Below are 25,455 nucleotides of genomic sequence, written 5' to 3'. Positions count from 1 at the left end.
TCAACTGACACATGAAAAAATGCTTAACATCACTCATCACCAGGGAAATACAAATCAATACCACAATGAGATACCACCTCACACCTGCCAGAATGGCTAACATTAACAACTCAGGCAACAACAGATGTTGGTGAGGATGTGGAGAAAGAGGATCTCTTTTGCACTGCTGGTGGGAATGCAAGCCGGTGCAGCCACTCTGGAAAATAGTATGGAGGTTCCTCAAAAAACTAAAAATAGAACTACCCTACGACCCAGCAATTGCACTACTAGGCATTTTTCCACGAAATACAGGTGTGCTGTTTCAAAGGGACACATGCACCCCCATGTTTATAGCAGCACTATCAACAATAGCCAAAGTATGGAAAGAGCCCAAATGTCCATCGATGGATGAATGGATAAAGAAAATGTGGTGTGTATACACACACACACACACACACACACAATGGAGTATTACTCGGCAATCAAAAAGAATGAAATCTTGCCATTTGCAGCTACATGGATGGAACTAGAGGGTATTATGCTGAGCGAAATTAGAGAAAGACAAATATCATATGACTTTACTCACTGAGGACTTTAAGAGACAAAACAGATGAACATAAGGGAAGGGAAACAAAAATAATATAAAAACAGGGAGGAGGACTAAAGAGAAGGGACTCATAAATATGGAGAACAAACTGAGGGTTACTGGAGGGGTTGTGGGAGGGGGGATGGGATAAATGGGTAAGGGGCATCAAGGAATCTACTCCTGAAATCACTGTTGCACTATATGCTAACTAATTTGGATGTAAATTTTAAAAAATAAAAAATAAAATTAAAAAAAAGAAAGATCTATGGGGCGCCTGGGTGGCGCAGTCGGTTAAGCGTCCGACTTCAGCCAGGTCACGATCTCGCGGTCCGTGAGTTCGAGCCCCGCGTCAGGCTCTGGGCTGATGGCTCGGGGCCTGGAGCCTGTTTCCGATTCTGTGTCTCCCTCTCTCTCTGCCCCTCCCCCGTTCATGCTGTGTCTCTCTCTGTCCCAAAAATAAATAAACGTTGAAAAAAAAAAAAAAAAAATTTAAAAAAAAGAAAGATCTCAAATCAGTAACCTATTCTTTTATCTTAAGAAACAGTAAAGAGCCCAAACTAAAACTGAAGTGTGAAAGGAAGGAAAAAATAAAGGCAAAAAGGAAATAAATGAAACAGAGATTTAATTTTTTTTTAATTTATTTGGGGGGGGGGGGGGGGGAGGCAGAGAGAGGGAGGCATGGCATCCGAAGCAGGCTCCAGACTCTGAGCTGTCAGCACAGGGACCAACGCAGGCTCAAACCCACGAGCTGTGTGATCATGACCTGAGCTGAAGTCGGTCACTTAACCAACTGAGACACCCAGGCGCCCCTGAAGCAGAGATTTAAAAATAGAGAAAAACAGATCAGAAAAAGTAGAGGAACAAAAGTTTATTTCCTTGAAAAGATGAACATAATTGACAAAATTTAGATAGACTCACCAAAAAAAGAGAAAGAAAAAGAAAACTCAAATTATCAAAATCAGGAATGAAAGAAGGGATATTACTACCAATTTAACAAAATAAAAAGGAGTGACTAGGCCAGGCAGCTTTACAGTTGAGTTTCATCTAATGAAAACTAATACCAACCCTTTACAAACTCTTCCAAAAACTAGAGGAGACAATGCTTCTCATCTCAACTTGTGACAGTAGTATTACCCTTGTATCAAAACCCAGTTAACAACAAAAATCACAAAAAAATCTATACGCCAATACCTCTATGAATATAAACACAAAAGTCCTCAAAAAAATTACTAACAAAACAAATCCAAAAATATGTAAAAAGGATTGTATGCCATAACCCAAATGGCACATATAACCAAGAATGCAAGGTTGGTTCAACATATGAAAATTAATTACCGATGCACCTTATTATTAGAATATAGGGCAAAAACCATATGATCATCATAAAAGAGGCAGAAAAACATTTGACAAAATCTAACACCTTTAACATGGTAAATATGCTCTAAAAACTTCAAATAAAAGGGAACTTCCTCAACCTGATAAAGAGCATCTACAGAAATCCCACAGCTAACATCATACTTAATGATAAAAGACTTCATACCTCTCCACAAAGACCAGGACAAGACAAGGATGTCTGTTCTTACCACTTCAATGCAACATTGTACTGAAAGTTCAGAGCAATTGGGAAATGAAATATATAAAAGGCACACATGGAAAGAAAGAAGACTACATTTGCAGATGACATGGTCTTGTATATAAAGAAATCCACACACAAAAAAATTAAAGATAATAAACAAATAGTTCAGCAAGATTGCAGCTATAAAATTAACATAGAAAATTCAACACTAGCAAGGAATATTCCCAAAGTGAAATTAAGAAAACAATTTTTCAATAACAACAAAAAGATTAAAATACAGAGTTAATTTAACAAAGAAGTACAAGACTTGTACCCTGGAAACTACAAATATTGTTGAAAGAAATGAAGAAAACCTAAATCCCAGAAAGAGGTCCCATATTAATAGGTCAAAGTATTTAATATAAGATGGCATAGTCCCAAATAAAGGAAAGACCACCTATGTTCACAGACCAAAAAATTTAGTATTATTATGATGGCAATACTCCCAAACCAGATCTACACATTCAACACAATCTGACTCTACTACAATATGGATGAACTTTCAAAACATTATTCTAAGTAAAATAAGCCAGTCACAAAAAGACAAATACTGTATGAGTCCACTTATATGAGGTATCTAGAGTAGTCAAATTGAGAAACAAAAAGTAGAATGATAGTTGACTAACAGTGGGGGAACTGCTGTTTAATACTAACAGTTTCAGTTTTACAAGTTTTGTGGATGGATGACAGTAATATTTATACAATGTGAATATTTAACACCATTGCACTATATTCTTAAAAGTGGTTAAGATGGCAAATTTTATATTATGTGTATTTTACCACTACTAAAAGTATTAATTTTTTAAAAGGAAAAAAAAACCAATAAAGTGGACTTCATCAAAATTCAAAACTATATGCTGTGATTAATACCATCAAGTAAGTGAACAGACATCCCACAGAGTCGGAGGAAATTTTTGCAAATAACATATCTGATAAAGGACTTGTACCCAGAATACATAAAGAACTCTTACAACTTCATATTAAAAAAAATAAATAACCCAGTTAAAAAGTAAGTATCTGAATAGACACTTCTCCAAAAATATACAAATGGGTAATAAACACAAGAAAAAAATGCCCAATATCATTAACAACTAGGCAAAGGTAAATCAAAATCACAATAAGATACCACTTCATATCCACCAGAATGGCTATAATCAAAAAGACAGAAAATAACAAGTATTGTTGAAGATGTGGAGAAATTGGAACCCTCATAATGCTAATGGCAAAGTAATATGTTGCACATTTTGGAAAACAGTTCAGCAGTTCTTTGAAATGTTAAAACACTGTTACTATAAAACCCGTAATTCCACTCCTAGATATATATCAAAGAGAAAGGAAAATATACATATACACAAAAACATGTACATGAATGTTCACAGCTGTATTGTTCACAACAGCCAAAAATGGAAAAAGACCCAAATGCCCATCGACTGATAAATGGGTGAACAAAATGTGACATTATCTATATAATTGTGTAATTAATTACTTGATAATAAAAAAGGAGTATCGATACATACTATTAAATGGATACAGCTTAAAAACATACTCAAAAGAAGTTTCTCACAAAAGATCACATGCTGTATGATTTAATTTATATGAAAATGTCCAGAATAGACAAATTTATGGACACAGTAAATTAGTGGTTGCCTAGATTGCCTAAGGCTGAGGGAGGTGTGGAATGGGGAGTAAATACAAACAGGTACAGGGTACCTAGGGTATAAAAATATTTGAAAATTAGAGTGTAGTGAGGATGGTTACCAGAGATGAAGTAGGGAGATGAAAGGGATCAAGCAGGGCACTTGTGATGAGCACAGGATGATATATGCAGTGTTGAATCACTATATTGTGCACCTGAAACTAACAATACACTGTATGTTAACAAACTGGAATTTAAATAAAAACTTTAAAAAATAAATAAAAATAAAATTAGACTGTAGTGATGTTTGCACAACATAGTGAACTGGATACCTTAAATGGGTGAAATGTATTGCATATGAATTACATCTCAAAAAAGCTGTTTTTAAAAAAAGCTAATGACAGATGGTTTCAATTTCCATTCTAAATATATCATTTCTCCTTCCAAAGCTCTAGCTTAGTTGCTCTTATTATATATTTTAATAGTTTTTAAAAAAGAGAATTTTCTTGTCCAACACATAAAGAGCTTAGAAGTCACTCACATCTGCACCAGAAAAGAGCTGAACAAACTGAAAATCAAAACTCTTAAATCCATCAGAGAACTGAGTTCACAGGATAAACAACTGTTCTGAAAACCAGAGAGACAAATAAAAAGAATCAGAGAGGGATTAATATTAAGGGAGCAGAAGGCACTGGAACCAAAAATGGGCAGGAAAAATTAAACTGCAATTAACCAACTGCTAGAGGCTAAGCATGAACTCACTTTAGAGAGAAAAACTCCTTGGGGAGGGTGTCTGGGTGGTTAGGTTAAGGTCCAACGTCAGCTCAGATCATGATCTCATGGTTCGTGGGTTTAAGCACCACATCAGGCTCTCTGCAGTCAGTGCAGAGCCCACTTCGGCCTCAGTCTCCCCCTCTCTCTGCCCCTTTCCCCCCACTCTCTCTCTCAAAAAGAAGAGCAAACAATTAAACACAAAAAACGAACAAACAAACAAACAAACAAAACCGAAAAAACAAAACTCCAAAGCCCAGGGAGGACTCTATATTTTCATGAGCTTTACTTCCAGGGGCCTCACAAGGTTCCCAAGATGAAGATGGGACAAAAATACCCTCATACTCTTGGCACAGGGAATGGTAAAGTAACCATTTTAGAAAAAGCCTGGAGCCCTCTGTTTTCCAAAACAGAGGGATCTCAAGGGAAACTATATTATCAGAGCCCGACTGCCTAGGTTTTACCTGAGTTAAACCAACCTGGAAGAAGGGAAACACCCAACTCTAGCCCCACCCCACCCCCAAGCCTTCCTGTTTCACCTAAGGAGAGGAAAAATGCTAAGAATAGCACTTGTAAAAGTAATAGCCTAGGGATATAGGCTCACTAAAAGACTGACACCTAATCATAGGATTATTATAATGAAACCTCTCCCCTCCACGCCTTACCACTAGATCAGTAAGGCTCCTCTATAATAACAAGACATTACAAATGATAGAATGAAAGCAAGGCTCAGACTCTATTTAAGGAGTGTCAAAGGAAACCAAAAGACAACAGAGGAGACAAAAAACAAAGACACCAGAGGAAATTTTACTGTCTGACAACAGTTACAGCAAACAGTAATACTGCCTAACTTTTAGTCAGTAAACTAAAGCCTCACATCTAAGGCCTATTTACCTTAGTTCTTTTCCCTAATACCTCAAGCACAGTGTTTAACAAAAAATTATAAGGCATGTTATAAGACAAAAAACAGTCTGAAGAGACTAAGCAAGCAACAGAATCTGACTCAGATATGGCAGAGATTTTGGAATTATGAGACCAGGAATTTTAAATAACTATAGCTAATATGCTGAAAGCTCTAATAGAAAAAGTGGACAAAATTCAAGAAGAGATGAGTGATATAAGCAGAGAGATGGAAACCCTAATAAAGAATCAAAAAGACATGACAGGGATGCCTGAGTGCCTCGGCAGGTTGAGCATCTGACTTCAGCTCAGGTCACGATCTCACAGTTTGTGGGTTCAAGCCCCGCATCAAGCTTTGCTCTCACAGGATAGACCTTGCTTCAGATTCTCTGTCTCCCTCTCTCTCTCAAAAGTAAACATAAAAAATTATTAAAAATTTTTTAAAAAAAGAAATGACAGAAATCAAAAACAGCATAACAGAAATGAAGGATGCCTTTGATGGGCTCATCAGTAGGCTGGATATGCCAAGGAACGAATCAGTGATTTTTAACAGTAGGTCAATAGAAACTTCCCAAACTGAAATGTAAAGTGGGGAGAAAAAAACACAACAACCCCAGAACAGAATGTCCTTAACAGAACTTAAGGCCAATTTCAAAGGATATAAAGGCAAAAATGAGGTGGTACAGACTGTAACCTGAGAATGCTTTACCAAACCATGCTATAATCTGTAAAAGAGAACCCAAAAAGACATTTTTAGAAATGATTCCCTTCTCAAATCCTATAGTGGTCCTCATGTTTGAGACCAGGAGAGAAATGATCTGGGACTCAGATAGTTCTGACATCACAATTATTGCTGATAAAATTAGAGGATATTTGAGGCCAGTCATTTCAACTATGCTCATCACTAAAATCCCTGGTCCAAACAAAGGCCAACATTGCCAGTCTCCTGTCCCCACATTCTATTATTGCTCTATTTTCTTATCTTGGTTCCTCTCACTATTTATTCCTCCCCTCCCAATTTTTCTTCTGTGCTCTTTGAAACAATCTTTCTCAAATTTTTCATAGAACACTCTCCAACTTTCTGTCTTGAAAAAAAAAAAAAAAAAAAAAAAAGAAACTTTATTTTCCCCTTGTTAATACTAATGCCATTTCAGCCCTCTTCCATACACCATGACTCTGGAAACAAGGAGAGATGGAAGTGGCATTTAACTACTTGTCACAATGATTTCTTTACTATTATTTTCTATATTTCTCAAATAAAAAAAAAAAAAAGAAAGAAAAGAAAACCTTCTTTTTGAGGCTTAGGCTACACACAACTTCTCTACCATCCTTCATCTATCACTTTCTTCTTGCAACTCCCAGTCCCTCCCATTCATTTTTTGAAGACTTCAAGGTCCACAGATTTTCCCTAATAACCAAATCCCATATTAACCAGAAAATAATTAAACATAACTAACTAATTCAATAAGCTAGCCTCAAAATCACCTACTTTCTATCCTAGTGATTTTTATTCAGTTTCAACTATCCAATCCCAGGGCCATGCAACAGATCCAGTCACCCTTCAAACTGATCCTCATTTAAATGTACCACTTCATGGCACAAAAACAGACACTCAGATCAAGGGAACAGAATAGAAAACCCAGAAATGGACTCACAAACGTATGGCCAACTAATCTTTGACAAAGCAGGAAAGAATATCCAATGGAATAAAGACAGTCTCTTCAGCAAGTGGTGCTGGGAAAACTGGACAGCGACATGCAGAAAAATGAACCTGCACCACTTTCTTACATCATACACAAAAATAAACTCAAAAGGGATGAAAGACCTCAATGTCAGACAGGAAGCCATCAAAACCCTCGAGGAGAAAGCAGGCAAAAACCTCTTTGATCTTGGCTGCATCCAACTTCTTACTCAATACGTCTCCGGAGGCAAGGGGAACAAAAGCAAAAATGAACTACTGGGACCTCATCAAAATAAAAAGCTTCTGCACAGCGAAGGAAACAATCAGCAAAACTAAAAGGCAACCGACAGAACGGGAGAAGATATTTGCAAATGACATATCCGATAAAGGGTTAGTATCCAAAATCTATAAAGAACTTATCAAACTCAACACCCAAAAAACAAATAATCCACTGAAGAAATGAGCAAAAGACATGAATAGACACTTCTCCAAAGAAGACATCCAGACGTCTTCAACTGACACATGAAAAATGCTCAACATCACTCATCATCAGGGAAATACAAATCAAAACCACAATGAGATACCACCTCACACTTGTCAGAATGGCTAACATTAACAACTCAGGCAACAACAGATGTTGGTGAGGATGTGAAAAGGATCTCTTTTGCACTGCTGGTGGGAATGCAAGCCGGTGCAGCCACTCTGGAAAATAGTATGGAGGTTCCTCAAAAACTAAAAATAGAACTACCCTACGACCCAGCAATTGCACTACTAGGCATTTATCCACAAAATATAGGTGTGCTGTTTTGAAGGGACACATGGACACCCATGTTTATAGCAGCACTATCAACAATAGCCAAAGTATGGAAAGAGCCCAAATGTCCATCGATGGATGAATGGATAAAGAAAATGTGGTATATGTACACACACACACACACACACACACACACACACACACACACACACACACACAATGGAGTATTACTCGGCAATCAAAAAGAATGAAATCTTGCCATTTGCAGCTACATGGATGGAACTAGAGGGTATTATGCTGAGCGAAATTAGAGGAAGACAAATATCATATGACTTCACTCATATGAGGACTTTAAGAGACAAAACAGATGAACATAAGGGAAGGGAAGCAAAAATAACATAATAACAGGCAGGGGGGGACAAAACATGAGACTCTTAAACATGGAGAACAAACAGAGGATTACTGGATGGGTTGTGGGAGGGGGGGTGTGCTAAATGGGTAAAGTAAAGGGCATTAAGGAATCTACTCCTGAAATCATTGTTGGACTATATGCTAACTTGGATATAAATAAATAAATAAATAAATAAATAAATAAATAAATAAATAAATAAAATGTACCACCTCAATCTGACCAAAATTACCTATTATTCTAGCTCTTTCCATAAATATATCCACCTCATCTATTCAACTTCATAAATAAATCACTGTACCTTCTATTTTCTCCAATAACTCTTGTGGTTTTTCTTCTCTCTCTCACCAAGCAGGCTGAAACCAAGGTGACCAACTCTTACTGATTCCCTTCCACTGCTTTCCATCTATCACATCCACCCAATCAATAAATCCCTCAACCAGGGATCAATCCTATAACTCACCTTCTGCAGTCCTTTAGCAGACAAAGATCAGAGATTCTATTAAGGCGGACAACTTCACAAAATCATCTCCCACCTCAGCTGACTTCTCAGAACTATCTGCCAATTCTTTTGCTTGCCCTTGGTCAGCTCCAACCCCTATTCACTTTAATGTAAATTCTGAACCTGCACCAAGCCACCCACCTCAAACCTCCAACCCTTCTTTACCACTTCCTGCTTCCCTCAGCAAATAATCTTGCTTTCTACCTCAAAAGTGATTTCTCAGTTTCCTCTTTACAAACTTATTTGGATCCACTCTTTTCTTGTGCTCAATTAGTTTCTTTTTTCCCTTCAAGTCACAAAAAGGAATACAGAAATAAACTGACTCTAATATCAGACTCCTCCGTGTAATTCAGTTCTAAACACTGTCATAAAGAATGCAATGAAAAATCAAATGGTTCATCTAATAAAAGATCTGGGGATTTAAATACACCTATTTCAAAGTTAACATTATCGCAGGAGCTCAAAATTAAAAAATCAGCCATAGCATGATATTTTTAACAAGATGGCCATAAGAACACCCAATATCTCCCCTTCTACATACCTGCTAAATGTTTGAGAGTCTTTTGCACAGTGTCAGGAGATACCCTCAACATTCTGAGATCTGAATAGTGATACTCCAACTCTTTGGTTAGCTCATGAGGAACAAATGGAGGCAATACAGATGAAAAAGACTGATTAATGCCCGTATTGGAATGATCTACCTATAAAAAGAGATAAAATTTTAAGACAATAACATTAATTTTAGACTTCATCTGATAAAAAAACAAACCTAATTTTCATGAAAATGAATACTAAACAGTTATGCCAGTTCCTTAAGTTCATATTCTCCACCCTCCCGAATTCATATACAAGTCATATCCTGTTTGGTCAATTCTACGAAGGCTCTACAAATTATTCTGAGGGTCTGGAAGTCTGTCTGCATAGAATATTATTACAGATAGGAAGCCTCGAAGTTTGTTCCATATCATAATATGATCACTGAAGAATCTGAACTTTGGTATATTCCTCTTGACAAGCTCAAAGATTTTTTTTAAAGGAAACATATATTGTGAAAGGAAAGAGAAAAGGAAGGAAAACAGGAATATTTTCCAGAAATCCACAAATGTTTAGAAGAAATTAAAGCAACAAAGAACTATGTCTACAATCAAATACCAAAAAACATATGTCCTCAAATTTCTTTAAACAAAAGTAATAATGAAGCAAAAATAAAGGAGAAGAAGCAGCAGTGAACAAAACTGACAATGAAGTAAAGGTTAAATGCTGAAAAAGTTCTCAAAGTTTCATCAGATCCCAGCAAGTCCTTACTAGAAATTAGAAACCATCATTGGTGATGTCAGTATATAAACATACAAAATTTTCCATCAAATTCACTCTCATATAAAAATAATATACCACTTTTAGTTTTATTTTCCTAAAAATATTATTCCCTCTTTTTGATGCCCTCTCAGGAGAGTCTAAAGATGTACATAAGCATAAATTTTGTTCTATCCTCTTTTATCAAGGTTTTTTCATTGTATAATGATGAACACAGTCTTAGGAAGTTGGCAGGGTATAAAAATATTCTACTTCTTCTGCCCTGGTCTACATTTCTCTAGACCAGTGGTTCTCAGTTGTGGGAGATTTTGCCCCCACCCACCTCTCCCCAACCAAGGAACATCTGGCAAGGCCTGGAGACATTTTTCACTGTCATAACTTTGGGCGTGGGGGGGGGGGGGTGCTACTGGCATCTAGTGAGCAGAAGCCAGGGATATTGCTCAGCATACTAAAATATACAGAAAAGCCCCCCACAACAAAGAATATAGTTAAAAAAAAAAAAAAAGACAATAGTAAGAGAAACTCTGCTCTAAACATAGCACAAAATTCTTAGTTTTCAATTACCCCACTCTAAAAGGAGACTTTTTGAAGTATACCTTATTAACATACATATCACATATGATAGAGACTGTGTGTGTGTGCATGTGTGTGTGTGTGTGTGTGTCCCCAGGCACATATATGTACTGAACAGCAGTTTTTCTATTCCAAATATAGAGCTTCCAAATATAAGAAGAAAAAATTTCTATTCCACTCTTGACTACAGTAAAATTTCATTAATATTGCTCAGTCATAAAAAAAAAATGAAATCTGGCCATTTGCAACAACATGGATAGCTCTAAAAGGTATAATGCTAAGTGAAATAAGTCAGAGAAAGACCAATATCATATGATTTCACTCACGTGGAATTTACAAAACAAAACAAATGAACAAAGAAAAAAAGAGACAAACCAAGAAACAAACTCTTAACTAAAGGGAACAAACTGATGTATACCAGAGGGGAGGGGGTTGGGGGGATGGGTAAAATAGGTGAAGGGAATTAACAGTACACTTATCACAATGAGCACTGAGTAATGTATAGAATTGCTAATGTACAGAATATTATATACCTGAAACTAATATAACACTGTATGTTAACTATACTGAAATTAAACTTAAGTAAATAAATTTTTTAAAAATTCATTATATCAAAGCTTCAAATCATACAGATATTAGACTAGGTAATACAAAAGAAAATGTAGAATGAGAAAGATGAGAAATATTTATTTAAGAGATTAGGAGATCTCCATTACTAATTGAAAATGGGAGGAATCAGAAAGAAAAAGATCTATATTGGTTTATCTCCCAGTTTTTAATCAATAATGAAGAAAGAATCGAAGATGATGAAGAAACCAAGAAATGCTAACTCCTCTATAAGAACGAAGAAAATCTACAAGTCAATCTGATTTCAGAAAAAAACTTTGAGTTCTTTTGATATAGGCAAGTTATGTTTGAAGTGATGAGAATGTTCACAAGAAAATTTCATCCAAGATTGCATATGGATCTACCTCAGGAAAAATATTAGGGTCTAAAAATAGAGGTGATAACCATCACACAGAGGACAGCATTTAAACCTTGAGAGGAAATCAGGTCCTTGGTGGAAGAGGGGAAACCAACAAAACAAAAATAAATCTAAAGAGTAAACCTTAAATAATATTTAGTTACATGGCCAAAATAAGGAATACTAAAACAGTATTTTTTCACAGTAGCTAAAAGAATGTAATATGCTGCTACTAGGAACGAGAAAGACAGAATAAAATAATGACGGATAGGAGGAAACCACTGGTGAGAGTGTAATAGTCTAGTTTCAGTAAAGTGAAGGGAACAAACAGCCAAGCAGTGCTACTATATATGTTACCCCATCCAACGTAACAATGCATGAGGTTATTACTATTTCTATTTCTTTATGTAGATAAGTAGAATGATCCTCCAAAGTCATCTGCCCAAGGCACAAAGCTAACAAATAACTGTTCAAAGTTTTGACTCCAAATCTCCACTCCTTTCATGGCCCCAAGGTACATCATACATAAGTAGATGCCCAAATAATCCTTTAGAGAAATGATGGTTAAGTATCAAAGTAAGGCAAACAAGTATGAATGACTCTTCTGAGACACAGATGAGAATAAGAAAGAAACCAAGGAGCAGGCAAACCCTCTGAAAGCAAGCTGAGCCATGCAGGAAGATTACTACCATATCGAGCTCCTTGTTTCCCTAATATTGGCATCATGCAACTCCCAGATCATAGAATGGAGCTAAGAGTGAAAGACAATACAGGGAACATCCTCCCTAAACTGAAAAACTATACTTAAGGCTACAGCTAGGGGGCAAATAAAATTTGGAATAATGGTCAGAGTTAATCCTAGCACATCACTATTAACTGAACCCATATCTACATTTCTTTAAATATATATTATGTGGATAAAAAGTTGGGGCACCTGGGTGGCTGGGTCAGTTAAGCATTCAACTCTTGATTTCGGCTCAGGTCATGATCTCATGGTTCATGGGATTCAGCCCCACGTCAGGCTCTATGCTGACAGCACAGGGCCTGCTTGGGATTCTCTCTCACCCTCTCTCTCTCTGCCCCTCCCCCACTCATGTGTGCTCTCTCTATATAAATAAATAGATAGATAGATAGATAGATAGACAGACAGACAGATAAAAGTTGATTTAAGTTACATAGGTAGTCTATCAAAAAAATTAGAAACTGTAAGTTTAAAATTGATCATACTTATTTCTTATTCTTACTGAAATTGACTTAGACCAATCCCCTAGCAAAACCTTTACTCTTGCCAAAACAATGAAAAATCTTGGCTTTGGTTTCACTAAAGAATAAACAGGAAGGCAGTTTATGGTATAATAGTTAAATACATAGATACAATTAGTTTCAAATACTAGCTCCTCTACTTGCTAAATAATCATGAGCAAGCTCCTCTAAGTATCAATTGTAAAATAGGGATGATATTAACAATCCTACCTGACAGGACTGACCAAAGGACTAAGTAAATTGAGGTATAGGTAAATCTCTTAGCATAGTATTTGAGCACACAGTGTTAGCTATCATTTTCAATCCCACTATTGTTAGACTGAAAATTAAACAATGCCTACTTTAGAATGTTAAAGAAAATAAAATTAGCCTCATGGTTCTCTATATTTCAATTTTAAATAAATTCAATAATTATAAATAAAAGGAAAAGTTTATCTCAATAACTTTCTTCATTTTCTCTAATCAAATGCCTGAACCTAAATGTCTAAAAATGATTGCACCCCAAACTAGCAACTTTCTAATGACATACTAATTTTATACGTGGAAAAATAGGAAAAGGAGAGTAACATTAAGTATACAACATCTCGGGGCTCCTGTGTGGCTCAGTCGGTTGAATGACTTCCGCCCAGGTCATGATCCCACACTTTGTGGGTTCGAGTCCCGCGCCAGGCTCTGTGCTGACAGGCTCAGAGCCTGGAACCTGCTTTGGATTCTGTGTCTGCCTCTCTCTCTGCCCCTTCCCTGCTCTCTCTAGCTCCCCAAAATAAATAAACGTTAGAAAAAAAAATTTTTTTAAAAGTATACAACATCTCTTGTATAACTATATTTAATGACTAACAAGATATAAGGATAGATTATAAGGAAGCTGACAGTATCAGACAAAAGAGGATGGGCAATGGGACCAATGGAACATTAAAGTCAAGGGATCCAAGAATCCAGGAAATGAAGCCCTGTATAAAAGAAAGACTGACACAGAACTTTCTTAACACCTCAAAGTTATTTTCTAATAAACACACATAACAATAATAATGATATATATAGAGAGAGGGAAGGAATGTGTGTATGCACAGGTATGTCACTCATTTGGAAAGGAACTCATTAGTTCCCTTTGGGGACACTAGCTAGTGTGGACATTAAGCACCTCAGTATCCTTCCTGAGGAAACACTGGTTCTTAAAATTTTCAAAACACCTCCTAAGTCAAATCTTTCAGGAGGTTCTAAACAGAAATGTTTAAATCTTCCAGGGTCTATTCCAAGGCTTGTACATTGAGGCAAGAATGAAAAAAATGTACAATCGACTATCTCTATGAGTGAGTCTAATCTTAACACTGTCCCAAAGGTTCTTGCTGGTATGAACCACCACGTTTCAAGATGAAAGGCCTGGGAGCTCCAAAGGATGGCCTTTCCTAAGACACCACAGAACTCACTAATATGGTCTACAAAACACAAGTAGTTCTTTTATGCCAACCTGTAACAAATTAACGGAGCGTATTCTTGTATGTCAGATGAAGACCAGATTGCAAGCCACATGTTGGTATCAGAAGATATAAATGGGCCCTTTACTTTTATCCCCATTTTTCAACTAAAATATTCCTTCCCTACCCCACAAGAAAAGTCAAACAGAAAAACTTACAAGCTCCTGAAAATCACTTTCTTGCTTAGATGACAGTTGTAAAGCAGATTGCCAGTGCAGAAAGCTGTCACAAACCTCTAGATCATCAAGCACATTTTTTAAACCTGCTAGCTCAATGTACTCTCCAGTCAGGTCACCTTGGTCACATACCTGGGCAACAGAGGAAGTAAAATAAAAACAAGTAACAATACCATTTCCTGAAATGATACTAGAAAAGACTACATTTCCCCCAACCATCATTTTATTGTCTTACCTCTCTTTGTAGATCAGCAACTCTTGTACTGCGTACAACAGCATTTTCATCTAGGTTACAGGATTCAGTATCATCATCCAGAGTGCAGATGTCAGATTCAGCCTTCACCTGCAGCCCCTCTAGAAAACAGGAGTCATTTTGCATAATTGTATGTATAGTGAAACTGGACTTGGCTCCCATAGGCCGAGGAATTTTACCTTGGCCTACACCAGCTTTCAGCAACGTCTCTTGGCCAACTGCAACTAATGATGCGTTACTGGTCACTGGTAAAGTACCTTGTGACTTTGCATCACATGTCACCAAGTTTGCTGAAAAGCTGCTTCCTACAGTCCATCCTGCAGATGGACTTTCAATGATGTTACTAGAGTTTATATTCTTACCCAAAATATAGTTTGAGGGATCTGCAACTTCTTCCAAGGTTTGCTGCTTTAAATCTTGTAAAACCAACGAATCTGAAGTCCATACTTTCAACGGATAAAAAATGTTCGAAGATCCTACCTTCTCTGTAAGGTCAAGAACAGGAACAGACTCTATCTTCCCAATGGGAAGAAACGGTTCATTGCCTATATCACACTGAAATAAAGCTGACTGTGCTTTGCCAAGACCAACAGCCTGGCTGTGAGATTTTTCACACAAAGAAGCAGATGACTTCCACTCTGGAATAAGAGAAAGTGGCTTAATAAACATTTCCTGAGGAGCACTGGGGAGTGACTTTAAATTAGGATGCCAATAGAAGGAACTATCACCATTATCTTTTTTAAGCAACAATGGTTTTGAAGCTGCTAATTCAAACACCCTAGGAGTGGACTCATAACATGGATGACTAAGCTTATCAAAGAAAGAGCTTTCATCATTATAATTTAATAGGGAAAGATATGGATTTTTTGATTCACTTTCTTGGCTATTATTTATTAAAGACTTATTGATATCAGTTTGGATTTCATTTACTGTACTCTCTTTCTTGGAAGGCTCAATAGAGGCAATAACTGCCTCAAAGGCTACATTTTCGGAAGCATCAACACTTTTTCCACTAAAAGCAGAAGTTGCCTTTTGGTCTCTTTCCCCTTGAAAATAAAGTTGTTCTGATGTCTCATCCAAGTTGGATTTAAGAGTCTGAAGAGGACCACCAGACACCTCCATCTTAGAGGTACCTGGTCCCCTACAGTGTATATGTATTTCTGAAACTTGTATAGAATTATCAGGAACTACAACACTCTCAATAGACTGTATTTCTGAAGATCTGGGATGCACCTCTGAAAATACTAAGGTTCTTCTACTCTCCTTCAGTTCAAAACCTTGAGATAATTCTTTCCCCTGACCTTCTTCATTTCTTTCACACCCCTCCAAAGAATCTATCATGTCTTTCACCTCATTCTCAGCTGGAGCCTTTAAATAAACACTGTCAAAAAAATGACTACTAGCTGTCAAGGGAATGCCCTCTCCTCTTCTTTCCAACAGACAACACAATACAGAATGTGACATTTTGTTATTAAAACGAGGAGCAACTTCATGTGGAAAAGAAACACGGTCCTTACTGATCACATATGTTTCTGGATGGTGTGAAGTTTCCTGTTTGTTCCATGGCATACATGAAAAGGGGGCACTAAAATTGTCACTTCCCTCAGGAATTTTATTTTTATCAATTGTGTCAGATGAATCTGAGTAAGAATCATGATCCTTACTGGTTAAATATTTTCCTGACTGCTGTAAAGCTTTCTGTTTCCGATACTGCACATATGAGTAAGAATCATCAAAACTGTCACTTTGTTTAGAAGTCATGTATTCATCGCTTGTATCAGATGAAGCTGAAACTGAAACTTGACCTTCATCAGCTAAACTGGCTTCTGGCTCCTGAACTTCTTGTGTCTTCCATGCCACATATGAACACAGAGCATCACAACTATCGAAGTCTTCGGAGGTTTGCAGTTCATCATCTGTATCAGACGAAACAGTCTCTTCTTTAGTCCCTTCTTCAGGAGGTAAAAAGGAGCGCTGAGACCCAACAGCTGCACTACCTAGAAGTGAGTGCTGAGATACACTAATGCAACTGTTAACTAAGTCTGAAGCTACTTCTGAGGCTGCCTGGAATACAGCTTCACTAACTTCCGACGGTCGAGAAAACCATTCAGTATCTTCAGACTTACCAGGAATCCCCCTGAAAATATACAGTTAAAAATAAATAAATAACACATTAAAAACATTTTTTTAAATACTAACATGAAAAATACAAAACTAGTATGATACTGAAATCAAGATTATTTGAAAAGTGTGTTGCAAAACAAAGTTCTAATTTTAAATTCCCTTAAAGTGGCTAATGACTGAACAAGGCAAACTTCTTATAAACAGAAGATGAACTCCCATCCTTATGACCCTGATATTTTCTCAGCCTTCTCCTAAAACAATTATTACCAAAAACTAGGAATTTTTTCATGCTGCCAAAAAAAGATTAAATAAAAAATTCAAACTTTACTATTTAAAACGTTTAATTTATCGGGGCACCTAGGTGGCTCAGTCGGTTGAGCGACCAACTTCAGCTCAGGTCCTGATCTCATGGTTCGTGAGTTCGAGCCCTGCAGCGGGCTCTGTGCTGACAGCTCAGAGCCTAGAGGCTGCTTCAGTCTCTGTGTCTCCCTCTCTCTCTGCCCCTCTCCCACTCACACTCTGTCTCTCTCAAAAATAAAGATTAAAAATAACTTTTTAAATGTTTATTATCACCTACCTTAATTTAATACTCATTTAACTTTCACTGATCCTTTTACTAGTCATGTACTGTGTTCTTAAAAATCCCTTAAGATGTGATCTACTCCTAAAACACAACAGTAACCTAATTACTGGTTGACTATTATAAACAGAACGCTTTTCACAGAAGTAATTTTAAGATACTACATAGCTGAAGGGCAAAGGTTTTTACTCTGTAAACATCTATAGTTTTTTTTTTAACTTTTTTGTTTGACTATAGTTGACACAGTATTACATTAGTTTCAGATGTACAACACTTATCATGGTGAGCACTGCATAATGAATAGAACTGTCAAATCACTATGTTGTGCACCTGAAGCTAATATAACATTATATGTCAACTATACTTCAATAATAAAAATTTAAAAATAAACTATGCCTGAAATACTAGAATACATTAAAAATTATTTTTAAATAAGCTGCAGTTGCCTGGCTCATTTTTACACATATGTTACTATACCAAATTAACATGCATCATGTCTTAACCTAGGGCCTTGTTACCTTCAGAGTGTGTGCTCAGAATATCTAACCCCACTCCAAAGTCTCACCTTAGCCTGAAGTCACTTATATTAGCAACAACTTAAAATAAGAAAAGAAAGAGTAAAAAGGTTACATGCAAATAAAAAAATAAACCATCCTACCTCAGAGGTGCAAAATCTAGTTCACTTTGTTGAAATAAGGAATCAGACCCAAGCTCTTGATCTTGTGTCAAACATGTCAGCAAAGGCAAATCAGGAGAAGCAAAGTTGTCTTGTATGACTGCAAAGTTTGAAGTATAAAAATGTTGTGAATGCTGAAAGTTAATTTCTTAGCTTACCCATGTAATAAAGAACCTAAATATGCCACCATCTGGAAGTTTCTATAAGCATCAGAATGGTAACATAGCAGCAGCAGCAACTACCATTTATTCATAGCCTGAAAAGGTCCCAGCATTTAAAGTACATTTAAAAGAAAACCTTGAAGGATAGATATTATTATACCCATCTCGCAGATGAGGAAACATGATTACAAAATTTAAGAAATATTAATTTGTCCACAAATAACTTAAGTGTCAGAGTGAGAACTGAACCTAAACACTCTAATTTCTTTTTTTTATATCTATAAAGAATATTTTAATTCTTGTCCTTAGGAACTATAAGACTACACTTGATTTGGAAATGAGACTGTACCAAACAATGGCCAAAGAAGAATCGTCCACTCTATGCCTTTTCTTTGGTCTGGTCGCTCAGAAATATATTATCAGCTATGATCGTTGTCGCTTGTCGCCTCACATTGTTTTTATCTGTGTATTCACCATAGTCAACTTTCCCTTCCACATAGATGCAGGACCCCTTTTTCACATACCGATACGCCACATCTCTGAGGCCTGGTCAGAATACTGATATTCTGTGCCATGTCATCTTTTGACTGACATCACCCATTTGGTATACTTCACTCTCGCCTGACCGCCACATCTCATTCACTGCTAGAGAAAATATCGTGACCGAGTTTTTCCCTTCCACCTGTCTCATGACGGGGTCCTGACCCACTTGCCCAAGGAGTTGCACACGCTTCAGAGAACTTTCAAGAACCAAGCTGCTAGCTATTGCAGACTCACATCTTACAAACTGATGAAATACCTGTAATACAGGTCTCCAAAACATGACCTCTATTTGTTTTTCCTACAACCTACTCTTTGGTCTTCCCACTTAGCAAAGAACTTGTGGCTCCCTCCTCCCTCACTGGATGCTCTAGCCCAAACTAGCCCTAAACACTCTAATTTCTTAGCAAGTACCCTTATCCATTACAAGTGTTTCTTTCCATCTTATAACAAAGTGTAGTCCACAGGTTCCTGGGCATCCCAAAAATATTCTTAGGAGGTGCCTAGAGTCAAAATTATATTCAATATAATATTTAGATGTCATTCGCCTTATTCACTCTCATTCTCTCACAAGGGTACTGTAGAATTTTCCAGAAGCTACATTATCTATGATATAGCAATATATTGAATGCAGAAGCAGGTATCAGAATCTACCTGTCTTCCATGAGGTCAAATATTACAGGGGTTTTAAGTAAAACAATGTTACTCTTCTAAATATTTTTGTTTTAGAAAAGTTATTTTTCTTTTTTTTTTTTTTTATTTTTATTTTTTTTAATGTTTATTTGTTTTTGAGACAGAGAGAGACAGAGCATGAAGGGGGGAGGGTCAGAGAGAGAGGGAGACACAGAATCAGAAGCAGGCTCCAGGCTCTGAGCTGTCAGCACAGAGCCCGACGCAGGGCTTGAACTCACAGACTGTGAGATCACGACCTGAGCCGAAGTCGGACGCTTAACCGACTGAGCCACGCAGGCACCCCAGAAAAGTTATTTTTCTAAAAAAATATGTAATTTAACACATATGCGGCAATGGAGCTGCTATTTTATAATGAGTTAATAAATATTTCAGAAATTTCTCAGTTTTAATTTCTAATATGGGAAAATACCAATAACCTACATAAACAAAAGCTCTTTGAAGTCTTCAATAATTTTAAAGTATGTAAAGGAGTCTTATGACCAAAAAGTTTGAGAACTGCTGATTCAAAAGAAAAATAATTCTTGGGGTACCTGGGTGGCTCAGTCAGTTAAGCGTCCGGCTCTTGGTTTCCGCTCAGGTCATGATCTCCCAGTTCATGAGTTCAAGCCCGCGTCAGGCTCTGTGCTGACAGAGCGGAGCCTGCTTTGGATTCTTTCTCTCTCTCCCTCTCTCTCTCTGCACCTCCCCTGCTTGCTACCTCTCTCTCCCTCTCTCTCTCCAACTTAAAAACAATTTTTTTAAAAAAAAGGAAAAATAATTCTTGTGGATTTCTGAAGGTCAACTTAAACAATTGTTATTAAATGTGCTTAAATATGTACAAAATAGGTATAAACTCCTTATTTTTTATAGCATTTATGTAACTATAAAACAAGAATAAAGTTGTAGTAAAAATAAAACTATAAAACCAACATTTATCTAATGCACTGTATCTAATATTAATTTAACTGGATACATGATATTTTGCTAAAACTCAACTGTTCTTTCACCATGAATATAATACTGTTGCTACAGTATACTTTCTTGACTTCAGAATACCTATAATACCACATTGTACACCTTCCCTATCATAACTGTCATACTCTTGTTTTCATCTTTGGCCTGCCTGCTTCCCACCTACGTTGTCAACTCCACATCCACTTTATTCACAGCTATATCCTCAGTGCCTAGCAAAGTATTTGCTATACTTAGTAGGCACTCAAAATAGAATTATTTATTTACCGAATGAATTTATTAAAAATAAGAAGCAGAGGCACCTGGGTGGCTTTGCCAGTTAAGCACCCGACTCTTGATTTCAGCTCAGGTCATGATCTCACAGTTCATGGGTTCATCAGGCTCTGCGCTAACAGAATGGATTCTTTCCCAGGCTCTCTCTCAAAATAAATAGTTTTTTTAACTGAGAAGCAGAATGATAACAATAACCTTTACTACCAAGAACTACTTGGTATAATTCCTCTTTGACCCTGGTTTAGAGGCTCGCTCTTAAACCTTTGTAACAGAAGTCCTTCACCCCTCTAAGAATCCTGAAGGTTTTTAACAAAGACCCCACATTTCCTCACATTTAGACAACTACTGATGGCTTGGATCACTCTTTTTTTTTTTTTTCTTTTACATTTTATTTATTTTTGAGAGAGAGACAGAGAGAGACAGAGCACAAGTTGGGGAGGGGCAGAGAGAGAGGGAGACACAGAATCCAAAGCAGGCTCCAGGCTCTGAGCTGTCAGCACAGAGCCCGACGTGAGGCTCAAACCCACAAACTGTGAGATCATGACCTGAGCCGAAGTCAGTTGCTTAACCGACTGAGCCACCCAGGCATCCCGGATCACTTTTTTAAGACATCTAACTGTTCTGGCACCAGTCATCATGACATTTGCCACTGGTGAGACCAATACACCCCTCAATGACTGTATTCATGACCGTTGTAACAAAACAGCAATGATGAAATTTCCTCTAGCTATCAGATCCACAGATCTGCTACAATTAAAGATGTTCTACTTTCTACAATAAATCACAAGCTGGAGTTAAAAAACTCTACCTACAAAACATTTTAGAAGCCACATCATAAAGTCTCCTACCCAATGCTGAAATTCTATTGGAGAATTCTGCTTGACATTTTACAGTGACATAAAGCTCACTTTATTGTTATATAGTCTTTCCATTATTAAATGGCACTATTAAAAAGTTCTTTCTTGGGGCGCCTGGGTGGCGCAGTCGGTTAAGCGTCCGACTTCAGCCAGGTCACGATCTCGTGGTCTGCGGGTTCGAGCCCCGCATCAGGCTCTGGGCTGATGGCTCAGAGCCTGGAGCCTGTTTCCGATTCTGTGTCTCCCTCTCTCTCTGCCCCTCCCCCGTTCATGCTCTGTCTCTCTCTGTCCCAAAAATAAATAAACGTTGAAAAAAAAAAATTTTTTTTTTAAATAAAAAGTTCTTTCTTGGGGCGCCTGGGTGGCGCAGTCGGTTAAGCGTCCGACTTCAGCCAGGTCACGATCTCGCGGTCTGTGAGTTCGAGCCCCGCGTCGGGCTCTGGGCTGATGGCTCAGAGCCTGGAGCCTGTTTCCGATTCTGTGTCTCCCTCTCTCTCTGCCCCTACCCCGTTCATGCTCTGTCTCTCTCTGTCCCAAAAATAAATAAACGTTGAAAAAAAAAAAATTAAAAAAAAAAAAAAAAAAAAAAAAAAAAGTTCTTTCTTATATCAAATTGAAAACAGCTTCCCTATAAGTTATGTATTCTCATTTTAACCTCTTGACTAGGAATTAGCAAACGTTTTTAATAAAAGGCCAACTAATAAATATTTTAGACTTTCTTGGTCACATGTGGTCTCCATCACACATACTTCTTTTTGTTTGTTTTTACAAACTTTTAAAAACACAAAAACTATTAAATGGGTAAGGGGCATTAAGGAGTCTACTCCTGAAATCATTGTTTCACTATATGCTAACTAATTTGGACATAAATTTTTAAAAATAAAAAATAAAATTAAAAAAATAAATAAATAAATAAAATAAAAATACAAAAACTATTCTTAGCTCACGGAAGGTACAAAATCAGACCCCTGCTCTAGACCATTCTAATACTCATCCCATGGTACTCTTATTTTTCTGTTTACTAAACTGTCTTCCCATAAGTAGAAGTAGCTTTCATCTATATACCCCTAGCATCAAACACACCATAGGCACTTAGATATTTGTTCAACGAATGAATGAATGAACGGTAAGTTCCTTCCTCTTTAGCTTGACAGTGCTTCAAACACCTGATCATAGCAAAGTCTTCTTTCATCTACAGTCATACTCATCTCTTCTCACAAAGGAATTCTAATGCTGTCAACATCTTTCTTAAAATGTGAAACTAAAACTGACTTTGATGATCCACATCATAAAATACACTGGCGCCAATGTTTTGATTTGGATAGCCTTGGCTTATGTTTGAAAAGAACTTGCTGAATTAACTCCTATTTGTGCTCCTCTACAAAACTCTCACAAGACAACATCGTGGTTAAATCTCATTCCCCTGTCAGAGGCTAATTTTAAAATATGTGATTGATGCATTTTTCTCAAATTTTGAAAAAAAAACCTGAATAAAGCAGGAAAGAAGAAAATAATGTTTGTCTGAGTATCATTTAGGCATGAAAAAATTTAAATTACCATACTCATTAAACATTCTTCTGACCCAAAGTAGTAATAGTACAATTCTACCTCCTACCTTTATGATTTGAAAAGCATTTAAAGTTTACCTTTTGTAAAGGGCACCTAGGTGGCTCAATCAGTTAAGCATCCAACTCTTGGTTTTGGCTCACGTCATGATCCCAGGGTTGTGGGATCAAGCTTCACGTCAGGTTTCACACTGACAGCACACAGCCTGCCTGGGATTCTCTCTCTCCCTCTTTATCTGCTTCTTCCCCACATACTCTCTCAAAATAAATAAATAGACTTAAAAAAAAATTTACCTCTGTAAAGAGCTAATAAGTCAGTTCCACATTAAATGGAAGAAACCAATAAGATCTACCTCAAACAAGTCATTTAACCTTTTAATCTTAATTTGGGGGTCTGAAAACTGAGAATAACATATGCCTTAAGTACTCCTAGGTATCTAATGAGGTAAACATAAACATTTGCTTTTTTTTTTTTTTTTTTTTTTTTTTTTTTTTTTTTAAATTTTTTTTTCAACGTTTTTATTTCTTTTTGGGACAGAGAGAGACAGAGCATGAACGGGGGAGGGGCAGAGAGAGAGGGAGACACAGAATCGGAAACAGGCTCCAGGCTCTGAGCCATCAGCCCAGAGCCTGATGCGGGGCTCGAACTCACGGTCCGCGAGATCGTGACCTGGCTGAAGTCGGACGCTTAACCGACTGCGCCACCCAGGCGCCCCAAACATTTGCTTTTTTAAGGATCATGGAGTCTCCATTGTTGAGAGAAGTTGTCAAAGGATAATATACAGTTTACCCCAAGGAAAAATCCACAAATTCTGGGCTGAGGAGGTATACCCACTAGAGAGGAAATGATCACCTTTCTGCCTTCTGTGAGGAATAGAACATAACAAAATGAGGGGAGAGTGCGCATTTAACATAACTAGTCCAGCTGGCCAGTGTAGAAAACCAGAAATAAGCTAATACCCTTGAGGATGGCTCTATAAAGCTCCTCAACTCAAGAAAGGATTTAGATACAGGACCTGTAGCCGCCCCCCCTCCAAAAGTATTTTTACAAATTTGAGGTATTACTACTAGTTAAAAATAAAGAGGCGTTACCTAGCAGCGGTGAACATAAGAGATCTCTCTTGGGTTCCTTTACTTGATTTTCCGGTTGGGTCAATATACCTTCCTCCAGAGAGGGGAAGCCTGTCACTTCGGTCCTTTCCTCTCTCATATTAAAACTGGTGTGGGTTGTATCCAAAGTGTGGGAAGAATCCATCTCTTGAGGAAGACAATGCCAAGATTCTGTTCTCTAAAACAATAATTTTAAAGGAAAATATGCTAAGTAATTAACTGAGTTACCATATATGTTAATATTTAGATTTGGGGCACCTGGGTGGCTCAGTTGGTTAAGTGTCCGACTTCAGCTCAGGTCATGATCTCGCAGTTCGTGAGTTCGAGCCCCACATCAGGCTCTGGGATGACAGCTCGGAGCCTAGAACCTGCTTCTGATTCTGTGTCTCCCTCTCTCTCTGCCCCTCCCCTGCTTGCACTGTCTCTCTCTCACTGTCTCTCTCTCTCTCTCTCTCTCTCTCTCTTTCAAAAATAAACATGCATTAAAAAAATAAAAGAAGGGCCCCTGGGTAGCTCAGTCAGTTGAGCATCCAACCTCGGCTCAGGTCATGATCTTGCAGTTTGTGAGTTCAAGCCCTACATCGGGCTTGCTGCTGTCAGTGCAGAGCTGCTTCGGATCCTCTGTCTCCCTCAATCTGCCCCTCCCTGGCTCATGCTCGTGCGCGCGCTCTCTCTCTCTCTTTCAAAGATAAATATTAAAAAACAGATATAATATTTAGCTTTAAATATCCACTCATGTAGCACATAGCTTCCTATATGATGACATTCTCATCACAATGTTTGGAAAAATTAAAACTGTTCTTTCTATATGTTTTTCACAATATTAACTACATTAGACCTTTTTCCCATTACTACCCATCTTTTAACACGTTATATCACTGGCATTTCTGCTATTCTTTAACAGTTCTCATCACTAAAACAATAAATACATATGGTTCTACATGATGAAATCTTACCATCTGATCACAAAACTGAAAAAAAGCTACAAGATGCTCTATATGTGACCACTTTACTGAATTCTTAATTAGCTATGCTGGTTTCTGGAGGACTCTTGGCTCTTCTCATTATATAACA

General features: G+C 37.3%; 1 protein-coding gene and 1 pseudogene across 7 annotated transcripts in view; both read right to left on the bottom strand.

The window, feature by feature from the left end:
* ALMS1 (ALMS1 centrosome and basal body associated protein) overlaps positions 1-25,455 on the bottom strand; it is a 227,085-nt gene that overhangs the window by 171,295 nt on the left and 30,335 nt on the right. For 3 of the 7 annotated variants that reach the window (XM_045446475.1, XM_045446474.1, XM_045446479.1), the window contains exons 3-7: positions 24,364-24,559; positions 18,214-18,331; positions 14,834-16,988; positions 14,581-14,730; positions 9,375-9,534 (exon numbers count right to left, since the gene is read on the bottom strand). In XM_045446475.1, the coding sequence (XP_045302431.1) occupies positions 9,375-9,534; positions 14,581-14,730; positions 14,834-16,988; positions 18,214-18,331; positions 24,364-24,559 (2,779 nt within the window). The remainder of the gene's footprint in view (positions 1-9,374; positions 9,535-14,580; positions 14,731-14,833; positions 16,989-18,213; positions 18,332-24,363; positions 24,560-25,455) is intronic. The other 4 variants (XM_045446480.1, XM_045446476.1, XM_045446481.1 and 1 more) reach the window with 4 other exon arrangements.
* LOC123580971 lies at positions 18,338-19,731 on the bottom strand (annotated as a pseudogene).

This window comes from Leopardus geoffroyi, chromosome A3 (genome assembly GCF_018350155.1).
Source record: "Leopardus geoffroyi isolate Oge1 chromosome A3, O.geoffroyi_Oge1_pat1.0, whole genome shotgun sequence".
In the NCBI taxonomy this organism is placed as follows: domain Eukaryota; kingdom Metazoa; phylum Chordata; class Mammalia; order Carnivora; family Felidae; genus Leopardus; species Leopardus geoffroyi.
Note: the sequence above shows the minus strand (reverse complement) of the source record. Positions and strands in the feature narration are given on the sequence as shown.